At 45.4% G+C, this 19259-nt stretch overlaps 1 protein-coding gene across 50 annotated transcripts in view; it reads right to left on the bottom strand.

Annotated features, from left to right (window-relative positions):
* SORBS1 (sorbin and SH3 domain containing 1) overlaps positions 1 to 19259 on the bottom strand; it is a 242969-nt gene that overhangs the window by 15129 nt on the left and 208581 nt on the right. For 31 of the 50 annotated variants that reach the window (XM_055119317.1, XM_055119320.1, XM_055119315.1 and 28 more), the window contains 5 exons: positions 15529 to 15696; positions 11985 to 12031; positions 8226 to 8340; positions 7928 to 8053; positions 7555 to 7746 (listed from right to left, as the gene is read on the bottom strand). In XM_055119317.1, coding sequence (XP_054975292.1) covers positions 7555 to 7746; positions 7928 to 8053; positions 8226 to 8340; positions 11985 to 12031; positions 15529 to 15696 — 648 coding nt within the window. Of the gene's footprint in view, positions 1 to 5349; positions 6130 to 7554; positions 7747 to 7927; positions 8054 to 8225; positions 8341 to 11984; positions 12032 to 15528; positions 15697 to 19259 lie in introns of all 50 variants that reach the window. The other 19 variants (XM_055119308.1, XM_055119309.1, XM_055119324.1 and 16 more) reach the window with 2 other exon arrangements.

Here is a 19259-nt window from a genome sequence, read left to right as displayed (position 1 = left end):
TTCCCAGGCCTAAGCCTTTGTTCTTATCATTCTGGGAACTAACCTAGTTTCCACTAAGTGAGGGGCAATCCCTGTGAAGTCACCGAAGCACATCCTTCTGTCATCAGCTAAGTATTTTTTCCTCTCTTCCTTTCTTTAAGGTAGAAGTCTGTTCTTGTGCTTCTCAGATAATGAATTTGAGGACACAGGACTTTCTAGAATAATTTCATGTCAAATTTCATGCACTTGATTTTTACTGTTTGGGTTCTAACCTTTGGAACCTAAACCGTCATCACAAATTCTATCCCTTTTTTCCAGGCTTCCTTTCTCCCAACTCTTCTTAAAAATCATATAGATTAGGAGTTCTTAGTCTGGGTTCCAGGAAAGTTCTTGAATGAACTCAGGTGTGAACTTTTTGACACTTTATGAAAATGACAAGTGTGTTCCACCTTCTTCCTCAAACTAACTGGCCTAGCATATTTGGCTAACTTCAGATTATCAAAGGTTATGTGACCGAGAAAAAAAGTTGTGACTCACTCATAGATGAACCCTAAAGGTTCTTTTAAACTTAGAAATTCGATGAGGCTCTCTCACAACTGTAGGAACATCTTAAAAACCAAGTCTGTGCATGAGTTGACATTTTGAGCTTGTTTCTTGAGGAAGCTAAGTAAATATGTGGCAATGCAAATAATGGGAGATTTCTGAAATCACTGTTTCTTTTTCTTTCTTGATCTGTCATTCTTAACTTTCTCGATCAAAATGATGTACAGCAAAATAAAACCCAAGAACCTGTCAGGTAACTCTGAAGTCATAACACATTTTATATGCCATTGTATATTTTTGTTCATTTAGTTAATGTGTTCCTTAAAAAACAAACAAAAGGAAAAGCTTTCACTTTTCAACTGTGAAGGTTTGCAGGTGTACAATATACCATCTATTTAAAATTTTATAGTTGTTCTTCTTTCTCCTTTCTATTGAAATTCCAACAGGATTTGTACCTAATCATAGACTATGAAAGCTACAAAGAACTTCAATTCTCTTCTTGTCTGGATCTTTTATTAATGACAGGGAAACTGCCAGACAGGGGTACTAAGTGAACTGGATGAAAGAACCTCCCCGGCAGGCAAATGGCAGAGCTGGGAGTGGAAGTCAGGTCTGGCCACTTCTAACACAACTCTTTCGACTCAAACCCAGTTCACCCAGACTCCAACTCTGCACCTCACTCACCTGCTTCTGTGCAGAGGACACACACACAACAAACCAACCCAATGAGGGAGCAGTTTGGGAATTCACAAAGGAGTGAAAAGTCAGATATTTCACAAAAGAAATGTTTGTTTGCAGGTCTGCAGAGTTGTGGGTAAAGGGATCTGGGGTGGGCCTGAAACAGGTGACTAATGGGAGGAAAGGAGCAAAGCATCGACTTAGCCCCAAGCAGGGAAGTTTGACAAGTACGTCCCAAAAGTCAGCTAAGAAAGATGCCTAGGGAAGAGGACTGAGAGTAGCAGATGCTAATAAATAACTGTAGCACCAAACTCCACAGCTCTGCTCCCAGCTGCTACCCCAGACTCCTCCTTCCCATCCATCCTATACCCTCTGCAACTAAGCACTTGCCCCTCCCCACCCCACTTTCTGTTTCTGGACCTTTGCTGAAGACTTAGCCTTCTTGAATGCTGCCCTCTCCCACCTTGCTAGTAGCACTGCAGCACTATCATCCCATTGTTCATTGATTTGCTTGAGCAGGCACCAGTGACGCCTCCATTGTGAGACTTGTTGTTACTGTTTTTGGCAGATCGAATACGCCACAGCGAGCTTGCCAGGCTCTGCCTTGCAGGTGGGATACTCTCGGTAGCTTGCCCGGCTCTCCAAGAGGGATGGAGGAATTGAACCTGGGTCGGCCACGCGCAAGGCAAACGCTCTACCCACTGTGCTATTGCTCCAGTCCCTCCATGCTAGTACTTAGCTAAATCTCTCTATTCTTTCGCCTCAAATCAGATGTCACCTTTTCTCACCTTCCAACCTCTGTCCTGAAACTTATGACCTGCTCCTATACCAAACTTTTAGAATGAACTGTGTATGACTCTCCTATCCTGTGGACATTAAAATCACTTGTAACAGTGATGGTTGTGGTGTGGAAATCCATACAGAGGAAACTATCATCAAAGATTAACAGTACTATAAATCACAGAATCTGAATCAATAAAAAGAGTTCCAAAACATGTCTTATTCCTTCAGTGGGATCAACAGCCCTTTAGATGGGATCAGTAATTTTTCATCTTTTCTTTCATTCTATAAATATTTACTGAGTGACTTTCAGATATCCTGTGCCATAGTTGCAGCCTTGGGACACTAATCCTCTAATGGTGACACAGGCATCAAAAGGGTGAACAGGGCAGAGCTGAGAAGGATTGTGCAGGTCAGGAGCAGAGGTTTCGAAAGTATAAAGTTAGAGCATTTAATCCTATCTTGATGGTAAGGGAGGTAGTCGGGAAAGGTTTCCTGGAAGAAGGAACATCCAAGTGGCTAGGAGAAGGACAAGTGGCAGGTACTCAGGTGATGATCAGGGGAAGCACTGGAAGGTGAGGCTGGCTGCCATCTATACGGTCAGGTTGTATGAGGCTTCTATGCCCATGAGGAGGGTATGGAAGGCAACAGGAGCGGAAGGCAATGGGAACCCCCCAATGACATGCAGCACTCTCCTCCTCTCCTAAGCATTTAGAATTTCCGAAATGCTCAAATAAAAGAGAAAATGACTGGAACATTTCAAAATGCCTTTTCATATATGGATCCCAGGTAAAATCCCCTCCACTTCTTAGAGCCAATCAAGTGTCCCAACAACTAGAATAAACTAGTATTCCCACAACCAGGAAAATACTAGCTGGTAATTTCCTGATAACAAGCCTGGTATGCATTTAACCCGGTCAGTGACCCAGCCTGAGTTTGTGACCTTCTGATAGGCTTTCCATCTCTAGCTCTTAAAGAGGCCCCTGACAGGTAGAACGTTTCTTGGGAGGACCTCCATTTCCAAAGCTGCACACTCCTGCTTCCAGCTGCACAATGAGAAAAGGAAGTGGTTGGTTGGAGTGGGAGAGGAGTAGGCCAGAGTCTTTTTTCCCCCAAGTCTTTGGCTCTTGATAGGGAGCCAGGCCAAGGCCCATAGCCCAAGTACAGCCATGCAGAAGTGGCTGTGCTAGAAGAACAAGAGGAAGGGAGGGGACAGGAAGTTGCATACTTGAGGTCCGACACCCATCACGCAAGGAAAATGAATTTTCAGCAAGTTTGTTGAGTTCCATGTTGCCAGCTCCCCAGCTCCCCTCCTCTGTTAGGAAGGGGATGTATAACCTCGCCTCACTCATAGCTCTGGCACGATATACACTTCCTGTCCACGCAAGGCCTGGAAGCTGGTCACAGGGATGACTCACTGCTGACAGTAACCAGGGTTCCAGGCCCCAAGTTCCACCTAAAACATGTACAGAACTGTTCCTGTGGCACAGACTTTGAATTCCTCTCAACCAACTACTTCGCTACCATTCCCCCAATGACCCATTTTCTCCTGAATGGGATACTTCCTTTTCTTCTTCACTGGGCACATTCCAGGAGCACCTGCTCCAGGGCCAGGCAAAGCCCTCCCCAGGTATTGAAATTCTCCCATGAACCCACCTGGAGGATACAGCAACAACCCACGTATGGGCTTTCTCCACATGGAACGCACCACAGTACATGCATTACCACACGGAATCTTTGTGACAGCCCTGAAGGGAGGGATTACTTTTACTCCTACTTGATACATGAGACACTGTGACTCAATTCACTTGCTAGCCTGATCATTTACCACTGTCCTATACTACCACTTTCTGCAGCAATGAATCCTCCATTTTCAGTCACTGGCCTAGAGCTGGAGGTCGGGTGATGGGTCTCTGTGCTCCTGTGGCCTCCAAACCTCCGTGACTGCCCTTGTGACTCTGTTGTCTGCCTGTCTCTGTGTCTCTTCCTGTTGTGAAACTCCCAACAAGCAAGAAGATAACGGCCCTTGTACTTTGCACAGAAGCCTTGAGACAATATTTGGAGGGCTGGAGTGATAGCACAGTGGATAGGGCATTTGCCTTGCATGTAGCCGACCCGGGTTTGATTCCCAGCATCCCATATGGTCCTTTTAACTTTTGGGGGGTTACTGAACTGAGCACAGCCAGGAGGAATTCCTGAGTGCATGAGCCAGGAGTAACCCCTGTGCATCGCCAGGTGTGACCCCAAAATCAAAAAATAAAAATTTGTTGAGCAAATAAACATAGTTTTAAAGGGAAACTGGAATGGCAGGTCTGAAGTTTAAGCACAGTCTACTATGGGTATTAGACAACAAATGGTTTGGGGGCATTTTAAAGAATCCATGTGATACTAAAGACATTCTAGAATTTTCTCTGCTTCAGGAGTGGCTAGAGATGGGAGCCCCAAAGCTTCTATCTACAAAGTGTTGGTGTTTTGTTTCTAGTCCCTGTGCAGAGGACTCAGGGGACACTGCTTTGGGGAATCCTTTCACCCACTCCTGAAATGAAGCTCAGAGAGAGGAAGTAATTCCCACACAATTAGTAAGAACAGGCATCCAGACCTAGCTACTTGGAGAAGCTGCCCAAAGCCTTTAACTTTTGGGGGGTTACTAAACAGCAGTCAAAATGAGAATCATATAAGCACCACATTAATGTCCCACCCAACTATTCAGTCCTCAAAACACCCTGAGACCTTCTTGATCAGGATCCTGAAATTACGGAGGCTGACCCGAGAGAAGATGAAAAGTCACCTAAAGACCCGGCCTGCCCCCCGGAGGGCCCTATCTGTTAGGACCCCAGTACCTGGTACGGCACATTCTGTTCGTTCCAGAACCAAAATGTGCTTGTTCGTCAGTGAACAGTGTCCACGGTACCACACAAACATGAGACAGAACGAAGAGCTGACAGCTGAGCACTGGCAGAGCACCACAGATTATGGATACAAAGTGCATCTCACACAAAACCAAGCCACAGTGAGCCAAACCGCAGCCTGGAGACTTCTGCGGGGTTAGTCAGAGCGGACTGAGGCGGCTCTCTGAGCACACAGGGAGCGTGAGGAAGCCCTTCCTTCTCACAGGCTGCCATCAGCCCCCACCCCAGGAAGGAGTGGGTAACTTCTGAATCCCGTTAAAAGTCCAGAACTTAGCCTGTCCTTTGCTTCCAACCCTCCTCAGATCTAACACTTTGAGCCCTGCACCCTCCTGGACAACATTAATATTCCCCAAGCAAGCAAACAGTTCTCGCGAGCATCCACTTGGCCTCAGCAGGCGGACCGTGGTGGCCCGCCCTGCCCGGTGAGACGAAGGCACACACAGTCATGCCGCAGGCCTACCTGGCTCACAGCAGTCTGAGCGGCCTTCCTCTCAGCCTGCTCGCCACCTCTAGGAAGGTCTGGCTGCTCAGTCTCCCTTCCCAGAAAAGGGCCACCCAGGGGCTTGCTGGGCCGGCTCTCCTCGGGACTGTGGAGATCTGAGAGTCTCTGTTCAGTGCTCAGGCTCCTGACCACGTCTGATGGCTTCAAGCAGCTCTTCTTAGAGATCTTGGGTCCGCCGAGGCCTCTCTCACCTGCCTCTCTCTCTGCTTTCCGCTCAGACTGTCCGCTCTCTTCCTGCCACGGCTGCTGCCTTCCCTGGCTGCTAAAGGCATTGCTAAGCTCTGAGATGACCCTATCAGAGCTCCTGGGGGGCACTGGTGGCTGGGAGAAGCTATACTGGTGGACACCAGGAGGTGACATGTGGACGCCACTGGCTCCGTTGAGCTGACGGGCAGTCTGAGCACTGGGCTCTGGAGAGTAGGTTCTGTCAGGGGCAGGCAGAGCCAGTGGGGAAACAGCAGAGTATGGGGCGGGACGGTCTGACCAATTCAGATGGGGGAGGCTGACGGACAGCGAGGGACTGGGTCTTGACAAAAAAGTCAAGGGGTCCGTGTTATAGATGGAAGCCTCTGGCAGAGGAGGCAAGGGAGGCGTCAGTGCCAGAGAACGCTGGCCTGGGACCCCGACAGTCAGTGAGATCCACTCAGAGGTGACAGCATGCATCTCAGGGGACAGGGCTCGGTGAGGGGAGGGTATAGATCGGGGGGCTGGCATGAGCTCCTTGCCGTGACTGGGAAACTTAAACAGAAAAGGAGAGAGGAAAAGAAAGGAAAGAAGCAAAAGTGTCAGCATAAAGGAGAAAGAAGGACAGCCAGCATGGGGGATATACAGAGAGGGAGGAGGGGGCCAGACGAGCAGGCACACTGGTGCCCGAAAAGGAAATCACTGGGTTAGGTTCAGAGAGAAAATGGGATTTGGGTGGGCACCTGCATGTGCATGCAACATGTGTGTGCAGACGAAGGATGGGAGAAGTGGGATGAGGATGGGAGAAGGGGTCCCCTTTGGGCAGAGACTGTGGTGCCAGCCTGGTTTTCACAATCAGACACTCAAAGGGACACGCTGGGAGTCCTCTCCGCCATCCCACCCCATCACCTCTGCAGTGTGACGCAGAAACAGGAGAAAAGGTTTCCACCACTGCACTGCCCTGGCCCCTCTTGGAGTTTTACTCCCTTGAGCAGAGTGGGGGAGGGGTTGAGGGGGATATGTGCAGCCAAGAAGCTTCCGGACAGGAGTGTGAGCAATGCAGCCACCTGAATTTCTACTGCCAGGCCGAGGTCAAGTGAAAAACCAATTTGAGTTTCCCATATTGTCCCAAAGTGGAATGACCCACACAAGCATCACCCTGCTGAGCAAATCACAGGGCCCGGGGGCTCACTGCACAGGTGTCCCTGGGACAGCCCGAGGCAAGGCTCTCAGCCAAGAGCCACCTCTAGGGTCACTGCTGAGAAAACGGAAGAAGGGGAAATGACTGGGTGATGAGAAAAGAGGCACCAAACAAGTGTCACCCCAATCCCTGGTCCCACACTTCCCTCTGGCTTCCTCCTGACACATGCCACACAGAATGATCAGTGTCTTGCACAGGAAGTCACCCCAGGGCCCCTCCTGAGCCCATGGGCCTAATATTTTCTTGGTTTGGGGAAAGGGGGGACAAGTTTAGAATAACTTCTGTTCTCAAAATGAGTTTGCTCATAATGATCAGAAAAGCAAACATTCGATAATCAACCTTCGTTTTGGCCCAAAGTAGAGGGGATGCCTGATTCCCAACTGGATTTCGGCTTACCACAATACTCTGGATCTTTACCTTCTGTAGGTCAATATGACCAATGAGCTGACTGAGAACCACACTGGGTGACGGCCCAGGATGGGATGCTCCTAGCCCAGAGTTTGGGGCCAACTAATAAAGCTTCATATCTTTTTCCTTAGTCATCTTATTCCCAGAGTAATCAACTTAGATGCTTTCTTTTCCCTTGAGCTAATATTCTGCCACCAACTGCTAGGCCAATGTCATTTTTACTCAAGAAAACACACCCCAGTGTGGATATCCCACATTGCTCCAGACGGTTCTCAATCACCCTGAAGAACCATGCCAGAGAGGCCGTGTGCGGTAAATACGGTGGGTGTGCCATTTTGACTGTGAACACCAGAGATGAGAAGCTTTGGTACCTGGGGGCTTGCGGCAGTGCTCCGACTTGGGGACGAGAAAGGCAGGTCGATGTAATCCACGGGGTGCTTGACCAGTGGCCGTTTGAGCACATCCACATACGTAATGGGGAAGATGCCTTGGCGGGACGTCCCTGGAATCCTCCCCTCGTACCAGTTCTCATCCACCTGTCGAAGCAGTGTGATCCTCTCACCCTGGAAGATGCGGCAAGGCAAAGTGTTCTTGTTACACCTGCCTCAGAAAAGCCTTTGACACAGCCCTTGAGCAGGTTAACAGCTCACTGGAGTATGGATGGTGTGCACCCCTGTGCCACGCTCCCCCAGCCTCCCTGGCAACAGTACCATCCAATATGCTCCAAAGCAAGGGACGACTTACCTTTCTGAATGACATTTCTACTTGTGTATCACCATTAAAGTTAAACTTAGCAATAGCTTCTCCATATTCCAAAATCTGCACTGGCGGCAACTTTTTGGGCTGAGCCTTCTCAGCAGGAGGAAGCAGCTGAGAAAGTTAAAGGCAAAAGAGAAAAGGAAAAGGAAGAAAGAGGGGGGAAATGAGAAGAGAAGGGGAGATAAAAAAAAAAGTAAAACAAAATGCAAGCATTTTGGCAAATGATCAAGGGTTTGGGTACAACCGGGATTTTCTGTAGGAAGACAAGGACCACATGCAGTACCTCGATGTAGGTGCGGGGAAAGATACCCACGCGGCCGTGGTGCTCTCCTTCGTACCAGTTCTGATCAATCTGCCTATATATGTAAACGATATCTCCCTTCTGCAGAGGTAGCTCCCTGTCAATAAAGGGTCGAGACTTGTCAGCAAGTGTTTCATTAAATGTTAAGATTAAGACACTCAGTCTTATTTGGAGGGGTCACAGGGGGACAAATTACCGGAGGAGGCTCCACATTTGGAAGCAAGAACCTGTACTATTCAGGAAATTATGTAACTTGGGCATTTGTCCCAGTCTTTTGCGGGTAGGATGGATAACTTTAAAACTCTCTCGCCCTCAAAAAGCACTCAATGGTTGCGGTTTTCTCAAAGTATGTTTTGTGAATGATGTGTTAGGCTAGAACATTTACACAACACAAAAAAAGTGAATCTCCCCATCTTAGTTGATGCTCATTACCGTGATAAAAATGCTTCCTTTTAAAGACATTCACTGTTCTCTCCTACACCCTACTACACCCTAGCAAGCCATGCCTTCTTTGATTCAAGTTATTTGTGAAATACATCCTTCTCTCATTCCCTCCATAAAGCCACTCACCCACTCACCCTTTCACCATCTCTCTATAATCGTGTAGCAGAAAGGTGATGAAATTAGGTGGACCTAAGGTCAAAACACGACTACTCTATTTTACTAACAATGGGATCCTGGGAAAGATTCTCTTTCTGAGATTACTAAATCAGAAAAAAAAAAACTAGTTGAGAGGTATTAAAAACTTCAACAATTGGGGGCTGGAGCAATAGTACAGCGGGTAGGGCAATTGCCTTGCACGCAACCGACCCGGATTTGATTCCCAGCATCCCATATGGTCCCCTGAGCACTGCCAGGGGTGATTCCTGAGTGCAGAGCCAGGAGTAACCCCTCTGCATTGCCAGGTGTGAGCCATAAAGAAAAAAAAATCAACAACAAAGTCCAAGCATAACACCGAGCACAGTGCTTTTGTCTGCAGTTAGTGCTCAGTGACATTCCTTCGCTTCCTTCTCAGTGTGGAAGAGGGACCAGGAAAAGAAAAGTGGAGCGTTTTACTTATTCAAACCTATGCCTCAGGAATAATGTTACCCTGTAATAACTATGAGTCCTCTTGAAACGCAATAAAACAGAAAAAAGAAAGATAAAATGACACACCAAATGATAACTTCAAAGGAAAATGAAAAGAAAAATTGTGAGTTTAAATTTTCTTGAATCTAAAAGAAAATGAACTAGGTCTTGATCCATTTGCACTGAACCAAGAACACAACAAGCAAAGTTTCTGACTGTAATTTGAAGGAGGTGTGCCTGCTGAGCGGTGTGCCAGGAAGTCCCTCAGTACATGATGGGGGCTGGCTACACAATGGGGGCACATCTGGAAAACTTTACACAAAGTCAACACTGTGCTGCATGAACAAGGCAGCCTTTGTGGTTCTGGCGTTGGTAGGCAGCATTTTAATCCTAAAGAGGTGCAGGAAGGGGAAGCGGGGTACTGGTTCCTAGGAAAAAGCTATGGTTTACTAAATTTTGCCATAGCCCTCTGTGGGGGTGTCCTAAGTACCACTTCTCTTCACTCCTAACCAAAGACACAGGGATAAATAAGACCTACAGCACATCTAATCTTCTGGGAGATCTACAGGTTCAGCCTCAGCCCTGCCAAAGTGACTTGCAGTTGGGAGCTCCAATGGCCCCACTGGAGGCAGAGTAGGACAGTGGGAGAGGCAGAAGTGTGTCGTTGTGGTCAAAGGAGGGGTGTCAGGGGCTGCCCGCCTTCCAGCACTGTGGACCACACCCCATCTGGCAAAGAACCACTTTGATGAGATCTGGTGGGAACAATGTTTGAGAAACAACATGACCTAGCTGACATCTTTTCTGCCATGTCACCCTGTACATTAGCCTGGCGCAGTGCCCCAAAAGTCCTGTGAAAGGAAGCCTGTTTCATTCTGAGGACCCGAATGTTCCCACAGGATGCTCCTGTAGTAGCTTAACTAAGTGGGAAAATAGAACCAAGGAACTGAAAATATTTAAGATACTCAAGTTCATGGTCTGAACTTCTGCACATTTTTTTCTAGAGGTAGGCTGAAAACAGATTCAGAAGGAAAGAATCCTTTTGCCCTGCTGACAAATGGGGCCAAGCTGGGTTTTTCTCAGCTTTCTTACCTGTTCTATTTGATAGCACTTCTCGAAAGCAAGACTGACCTCTGAAGTCTAGATAAACATAGCATCACAAAAATCATTCTATAAATAATTTTAACTCAAGGGGAAAAAAAGAGATAGGGACTTAGACTACATGATGCAAAATGTTTTCAGTAACATCTTGGCTATTCTTCAAAAGAGGCACTTTGGTGTCCATTCTACACCTGACAAAATGGGGTGGTAGAGGTGAGTGGCTTGTCCACCACTACAGGAACCACTAGCTGCTCCATGAAGATTCAAACCCAGACTCCTGACTCTAGGGCGCATCACCTTTTCAGCCCTGATAACACCACCTGATGAGCTAGAGGACAGGAGTAACTACAACCAAACCCAAGTTCACCTCATTTGGACCTCAGTTCTGAAAATCAGGGCCTGGCCACCTCTCTGTACTGGAGATGAGAACCACAGCTGAGTGCTGCGACTTAGCATTTCCTGCACATGGTGTCCAGGGATGGGAGGGGAGCCCTCCCTCCTGCCACCAGATGTGAGGCCTCCAGCAGAACAATGGGATGGCTGCTGTTCATTGCTGCCAATGAAAACTCAGGGTTCGTTTTCATCCATAATTAGACATGAAGTGAGCGGTTTCCTTTGGGAACCCCATTTCTGGTAGCATTTCCCAAATTTCATTCCATGGAAAATATAAAGATTTCCTGGTCATCTAAATTTAGATGACAAAATAAGCAAATCAGGTTTCTTCTCTCTAAGACGTCTAGAACTATGAATATGTCATAGCAAAGCATCTTAAGGAGGGAGACGTAGTATGCGGTGGTTCCCCAACTCACTTCTATGCAGGGACTTTGAGAAGTATTTTTCCAGATTTATCCCAATCCAGAACACAGTGTTTTATCTCCATGTGCTTCCACAGCCTTTAAGCTCTTGGGAGCAATATAAATATAGCGAGTCTGGTAAAGTTATTTTCCTAGAAAATGGACACAACTCCCTCCACAGACTAGATGAGTCAGATGGAGTCCCCTCCTTTTTTTTTTTTTTTTTTTTTTTTGCTTTTTGGGTCACACCCAGCGATGCACAGGGGTTACTCCTGGCTTTGCACTCAGGAATTACTCCTGGCGGTGCTTGGGGGACCATATGGGATGCCGGGGATAGAACCCGGGTCGGCCGTGTGCAAGGCAAATGCCCTACCCGCTGTGCTATTGCTCCGGCCCCAGATGGTGTCCCCTCTTAATCAAGTAAACAAAGTCTCTGTACAGGAAGTAGCAGTGTGGTGTGGTGAGAAGAGCCCAGACTAGCTGAGTTTGAATTCCAACTCTACCATCAACCAGTTCCAGCAAGTTCCTTAACATTATATTTTCTTGACTTCCCTCATACACATACAGCATTAGTAACAATAAGCCTCTCATAGGGTTACACATAACATATGCAGTAGAAGACAGAGTCTTTGTGTATAGTACTTTGAATAGCAATTGGTACCTTGAAAAGTTCTATAAACGATTTCTTTTATGTTATTATTTCTCTAACTCTTCCCTTCAAAGCAAACATCCCTGTTTCAAAGAGGCAATCAAAACAACAAATCTGATTGGTGGCACTTACTTTAGTGTCTGAGCTTTAAAGTCATATTTGGCTCTTGCTGGTCTCATCTAGACATAAGAAAATGATAACAAGTTAAAATCACAATTCACATATGATAAGAAAAACACAGTTTCACAAGTTTTTAGAAAGCAAAGCAGAAAATTCACTCTAACCAGTTTGTTCTGCTATAGAAATCTGGGAAAAAGCCCACTTGTCTGACCTTAGCAGAACAACACGTGGATGTTTATCAACGACCTCATGCATGAGCATCTCTCTCAGAAGGGCCAGGTTTGGGGAAGAGATGATTAGAAAAGTGGCAAAGCTGCAGTGCTAGTTCCCCAAAGCTGACCATAATCATTAAAAACACAAGTTAGCCAAGATTGGCCAAAAGTTCTAACCCATCCCTAGGCTGTGGTCTTACTTTTCAAGGGACACCTTCTATTTTCCCTAATTCTCACTGGAATTATGATCGGAAAGTCAATAAATCTCTGAGTCACCTCTTATAATAATTTTCAGTTGCATTTATTCATCTTGGTCTATGAGATTCTCTGGAAAGTCAGATAAAAAGTGAGCCCTGGGTGGGCTCATTGGCTGCAAGGTTCCATTTCTGTTGAATTGCTTTTTCCTTCCAGACCCCGTCCCCACCTCCAGATATCAAGACACGACATCTGTCTAGAACCCGTCTCAGGTCTGACCTCCAGTTCTGCAGGCACAAAGCTTCTTTTGTGAAACTTCGCACTGTCTCTCTTTAATCTACTGCCACTCAGGAGCATAAATAACATTCCTTGAATACTTCCATCACATCACTTCCTTGAAGTTGGCCCAGACTCTCAACCATCCCTCAGATCAAATCTCAATTCCTGACGTGGGTTAAGGCCTTTGGGTAATCTCTCCCTGCTCACACCTAACTGCCTTCATCCTTTATTACACACTTTTTGCTCTCGTCAGACAAAACTATTTGTTCTATCTTGTCTAAACCTTTTCTGCCTGCCTGGTATTTCTTCATCTCCAATTCCAACCGAAAGTTGGCCTACACTATATTTATTTGTGAATTTTCTTCTACACTTTTAAAAAGGAAAGGGAGGAGAAATCATGGGAGGAGGCTGTTTATGGCTGTCACTATAATTCTCTGTAGTCATGAGCTGTTCCAACTTCTTCAACTGCTATGATTCTTAGGTCTTGGGAAACAATGTGATGCAAATTAAATTACACACTTCCTCTTCAGTATTAGAGGGCATGAGCTAAGTGGAGTGGGGAAAACGGGAGAGTCTAAGTGAGGAGAAATAGATAATTATGAGTTTCACCATGTAGAGTTTAGACCATAATCCTTAGTCATATGACTCCAAGTATCTGACATTGGGGTCTTGCCAAGATCTTCTGAAGGGTCATAAATTTACAAGAACTTTATTCTTTCCTTTCATGTTGATACTTCCACTTCTCTCTCAATATATGCACATACTAGAGATCAACAGAACACCTTATAAACCAATGTAACACAGTTCAATGCCTGCATTAATTTTAAATTTTAAAAATTAATGACACCCAGCTATAGAGCAAATTGATATCACCTATCAATTACTAAAACTGCATGGGTGTTTATCTTGTTATATAGTTGGTAAATTGGCTTAGGTCAATGTTGGGAGATCTGTTTTTCAATAAAGGAAATCTTTCCATAAATAAAAATTTCAAAAGAATGAGTCTATTGATACTTAAGACTTATTAAATGTTTGACCATTGGTTATCCAAAACATCAGCTCCCTCTTAATTTTCTTCTTTCTGATGCCAAATCTTTCCTTTCTCTTCTAGGGCACTGTTATCTACTACAGGAGAGATAACTGTTATGATGATGCCTTTTCCATTAAACCACCAGCTTTCCAGGGATATGTCTGAATCCTACTTCTGCCTCCTGACTCAGGGTCACTGAGTGAATTAGTGGCCACCAAAGTCTACTGAATGGAACCAAAGTTTATATGTAGATGCGTGATTTTCAACTTCTGGTCCATTATTTTGTGCATGGAGCAGTGCTGGTTTGCAGGTATAGAAAGGTTGAACATCACTGGTCTATAAAGCCTGGTTTAAGGCTTGTTGTTTCTCATTTAAGTCAATACCTCATGTGAGCCCTAAACTGGATAGCCTCAAGGTCATCTGAGAACTGAGTGGAGATGAAAACTTTCTGGTACCATATTGGCATTGGAAATGCTATAAGTGGAGGTCAATGATGGGTATTTCAACCAACCCCTCACTCATGTAGTCTGATGACAGTTGGAGGATCACTGCTTGGGAGGAGGCTGAACAGCCTGGGCAGAGTTTCCTGGCCTATGTCCCTGGTTCTTTTGTCCTAGCTGCACTTCCAGTTGTATGCATCCCTGTGAATTGGCAGCCTAAGGTATCTCTGCACATTCTCATCTCCTCCATCACTCGTGTGCAAGGAAACCAGTGAACAAGAATAATTGATCCTAGACACTTTCTGAACAGGGAAGTGTTGAGAAGGAGCAAGAGCACAGAGGACTGAGGACCTTCTGACCCTGGCAACAGACTACCTTCTGCCTCTTCCTTGCTACAAGTTTTTCCTTTTTACTGATTTTTTTATTACAAAAAACCAGTGATGCCTTTATCACTCAAGAGGTAGAAACAAAAATATGAATTGATAACTTAAAAAGTCTAATATTGTATGGGACTCTGGGGCTTACTCTCCCAATTCTCGAACCTTCAACCCCCAGAAACACAAATTCCATGAAAGGAGCAAATAAATCTTCAGCAGGCCTATGATGGGGCATGTGGCCAAATAAACTCTGACGCAGGCTCCAGCACTGGGCCAGCACAAGAATTTCAACATGTTGACCTTAGTGCAGGAGGCCAGGAAAGCCTGGATGAAATCACTTTGGTGGTTTATGGTTTTGCCCTTTTATAACATCAAGCTTTTGTAATCTCAGCTTAGAAATGTCAAAATGAGGGAACAAATGCAATGTCTCTCATGGAGATCCTTTATGGGCCGTGGGCTTCTCCTATCTTCAAGAACGCTGAGTTTCAACATTTCTTCATGGAAACTTGAGCCCTCATGAACCCTCAAGCAGCAGGATTCTGCCTGAATATTTCAATGTGACTGGCACCAAACTTTGGGGCTACTGTTTATAGTATAAACAAAACATCACTGGATAACTTTTGCCCTGTTTCACAAAATCATTTCTTTAAAGAACCATCTTATCATTGTCTACCCCATAACTACAAAGGTTTCTAAGCAGAATGCACAGGCAACACAGGGTCATGATAAAATGCAGGATGTATAGGACTGGACTCATGAAGGCAGCCGATGCTCTAAGGCATGCAACAGGGGTGTGCGCCAGCAGATCCGGATCCCACAGCCAGGCATGCTTGAACATAACAGAGCACAGGACACAATGGGAATCATGTCCAGTGACCAGCCATAGAGGAGCCAAAGCAAGCCTAAGGGAAGGCAGGATGACAGATGCTGTTTGGAGAACTAATTTGGCCTACAGAGGGCAACGCCAAAGGAAGGCAAATATTGCTTTGGGTCAAGCAGCAGATCGAGGCAACCAAAACAGACCTCTGACCCAGATTTCCTTTTTGCCGTATCGTCTATATTGAGGAGGTCCCCAAAGCGCTCATTAGTGATAAACTGATGGTGCGTCGGAATGACGCCTGTGTGGCGTCGAGCTGCAATATCGGCCTCTTCTTGCTCACGCTTAAGTCGTCTCTGGTCCGCTAAAAGTTTCTGCCATGAGATTGCATAAAATGGGCAGTGAATCATCTGGTCCAGGATAGGGTTAACTGACAACAAAAACAACTAAGGAAAATGGTGTTGGGTCAATTGGGAGGAAATGTGAACAGTCGGATGCCAGAGAGGCTTTATGGGGCCAAGTCCCACATTCCCCCAGAACCACTCTGGCTAGCTATATGCCTGAAGTGCAGGGAGGAGGCAGCACTGCCCAGGAGAAACCCACGAGAAACCCAGGGAAAGCTGGGATGCAGGGAAGGAGAGATTCCACAGTTACACTGTTTATAAACAGCCCCCTGGTTCAGCCAAAAGCCTCCTGCCTCCTGGTACACAGTAGCCAAGGTCAGGTGACCCAAGGGGACATCTGGAACATTCACAAGCATGCTGGGCTGGCACTGTGGCCAGAGAAGCTCTCTTGACTAGGCTCACTTGGCCAGTGGTTATTTCCCACAGCATATTCCCATGCTGGGAGCAGTAGGCTAATGCTTCCTGCCTAATGCAGGCCTAATTCAACATGCCAAAGAACACTTATCATGTGAGCTTTGTGGCAACTAAATCATTTTAGAGCTTCCTTCTTCTATTCCTAGTATTGATAGGGCAGAGATTTAGAAAATATGGTGTCCTTTTCTCGTAAGTCAGATGACCCTTCCTTGAACCTTAGCAAAGCTGAAGAGATCTTGGGACAGGCATCAGGGTTTATTTGTGTGATTGACAGAGAGCACCAGATTCTTTCTTGATTCTTTTCTTGGGGGAGGGGTGGGATTGGGTGCACGTCCAGCTGTGCTCAGGTCTTACTTCTGGCCCTCTGCTCAGGGATCATTCCTGGTGGGCTCAGGAGACCATATTGGTGACAGAGGATGAGTTGGCACACACCCTATTCACTGTACTATCATTCTAGCCCATGATTATTATGGGTGAAATAATGCTGAGTTTAAGAGAACAGTATATAATATAAATACAGAAGGTAAAGTAAGAATAATGGTGTCTTGGTTTAGGGGAAAAATCCTCTCTTATCATTAAAAACAATTAAATAACATTGAATTTTGTCAAAGGTACTCCTTGTTTGTTGTAATGACTTATGGAATAGAATTTTAACATCTTTTCTTATTCAATACCAATTAAAAACTTCTGGCACTAATATTTCTTGTAGAAGAGTATTAAGTAGACTGATAGTTCTTAGTGATCTCAATAAGACAGCAGTCTTCTACAGGAAGAAGGAGACACTGAGCTCAAGGTGGCCCTGATTTTTCCTATTTTTCTGTAGGATCTACAAATACTAAGGCAGCAATTCATCAAATGACTGAGTTTTCTAGTGTTCAGGTAAGTTGTTGTAAAATTAAAATAAGACAGAAGAAAGTGCTTTTCATGCACAGTGCTCTATTCTTGGGGTAGCAGTCCAGAATGTGATGCCAACTAGCTCTCCCTCTAATACAAGTGGATTTATAATATGACCCTGAGCAAGTCAGATCCTGCTTCAGTTGTATCTTTGTTATAACAAGGGGATTGTTTAGATGATCACCTTGCCCATAGGACTGACACATTTTTTTTGTGAATGTTAATAAGAACTGCTAATATTTTAAAATGCCAGAACTGACACCCCATTCATCAGGAAGAGTGCCTTGCTTCTGTAACTGATGCTTGAGGATAATGTGCTTCTGGGCTCACTGACTAAGGAAGAATAGAATCAGTAAAAAGTGATTCCATCCAGTGCGAGGGTCTGCAAACCCACTACTCCCCTAGTTTAATCATTGAGGCCACGGATAATGGTTAAGACACACTTTTAAAGCACTTGTGAGCCAGTGGGAGTCAGATACAAATGGCTTCTCTTATGAATGTGCCTTTAGTACATCAACAACACAACCTGCTTAGAGAAACAGGCCTGCAGTGCAGTGAGCAAGAGTTATATCAAAGCCTTCCATGTCGGATAGCAACTTAGATCAATGAAATGCTGGGCCATGGTATTTTATCGTAGTAGCCCAGACCTGCACAGGGCACATTCTTTTCTTTTTCTTTTTCTTTTTTTTTTTTTTTTTTTTTTTTGCCTTTTGGGTCACAACCGGTGATACATAGGGGTTACTCCTGGCTCATTCACTCAGGAATTACTCCTGGCAGTGCTTGGGGAGCATATGGGATGCTGGGAATCTAACCCGGGTTGGTCATGTGGAAGGCAAATGCCCTACCCACTGTGCTATTGCTCCAGTCCCTACAGGGCACATTCTTATATCTCCATGACAAGGTCTGCAAATAATCTGATCTGTGGCCTCAAGGACATGCACTGTGTTTTTCACTATTTAAAAGGAGCTTTTTTTGGGGGGGCGGGGGGAGCTGGAGCAATAGCACATCGGGTAAGGCATTTGCCTTGCACGCAGCCGACCCAGGTTCGATTCCCAGCATCCCATATAGTCCCCTGAGCACCGCCAGGAATAATTCCTGAGTGCAAAGCCAGGAGTAACCCCTGTGCATTACCGGGTGTGACCCAAAGAGCAAAAACAAACAAACAAAAAATAAACAAATAAATAAATGGAGTTTTTTTGTACATGTTTTCAAGCAGTGTAGTCCATTGAGCACATATCTCCTTGTCTCTCTGTTTCTTTGCCTGCCTATTTTCACTCTTGAGAAGTCCATGTTGTTTTCTCCTGAACACACACTTCTCCCTGTCTCTCCCCTCACATTTTTCTAAATAAGTCTTACTAAAAATTATGCTGTTTCACACACACAAAAATCAAAATAAGAATTCTGTATGACCGTGTTCCCTCTGGTTTCTTTCTGTGATCAGGAACAAGTGTCTATGTGGCATCTGGAGAAGGGGTGAGCTACAGGTTACTTTGCTGTCTCACCACCAGGCAGCTGATGACCTGTCCTCAAAGCCTAAATCCACCTAAAGGGTTACCCCCAAAATCATTAAAGAAAGTTCTCTAAACCCTGGAAATCAGTCAAATAGCAGAGACCAAGGACTTCAGAGTTTATAGGGAAAGGGACAAAGTTGTGGACAATGAACATGCCTCTTCTTCCTCCTGCTACCAGGTCAAAGCACTTAGGAAAAATGGACACCAGAGCTTGCTTAATCTACAGGAACCCTGCTCCTGGGAAGATAAAGTCCAAAGACATGCCTCATGAGAAGTCTTGATTGTGTTGTTATAGTTCTGGGAATCAAACCTGGGATCTCCACCTGAGAAGCATGTGCTCTACCACCAAGTTTCACTCCTGACTACCTCCACCCCACCGCAACTTTCTATCAAAACAGATACATGGCTTTGCTCATTTGGCAACTATATAGAACTTCAGAGAATGGAGCCATTTCCCAGTCCTGTTCATTGCACTGCTGTGGACACATGTGCAAGTGCAGGACCAAGATCTGCAATGCTTGGCTGGGCTCACTCATCGTCACAGGGCTACTTCTCTTACCCAAGTTAACGGCAACTTTCTTAAATTTTTTTTTATAACACTTATTGTGTTCATTATGATTTTCATCTTTGTCTTAAATGATCTTTTCCAAATTTGAACTGTACTTTGTGGCAAAAATGGAGCAGGTGGTTCTGAAGAAAGCATGGGTGAATTTC

This window comes from Sorex araneus, chromosome 11 (genome assembly GCF_027595985.1).
Source record: "Sorex araneus isolate mSorAra2 chromosome 11, mSorAra2.pri, whole genome shotgun sequence".
Taxonomy (NCBI): Eukaryota; Metazoa; Chordata; class Mammalia; order Eulipotyphla; family Soricidae; genus Sorex; species Sorex araneus.
This window is presented reverse-complemented; position numbering and strand designations above follow the sequence as displayed.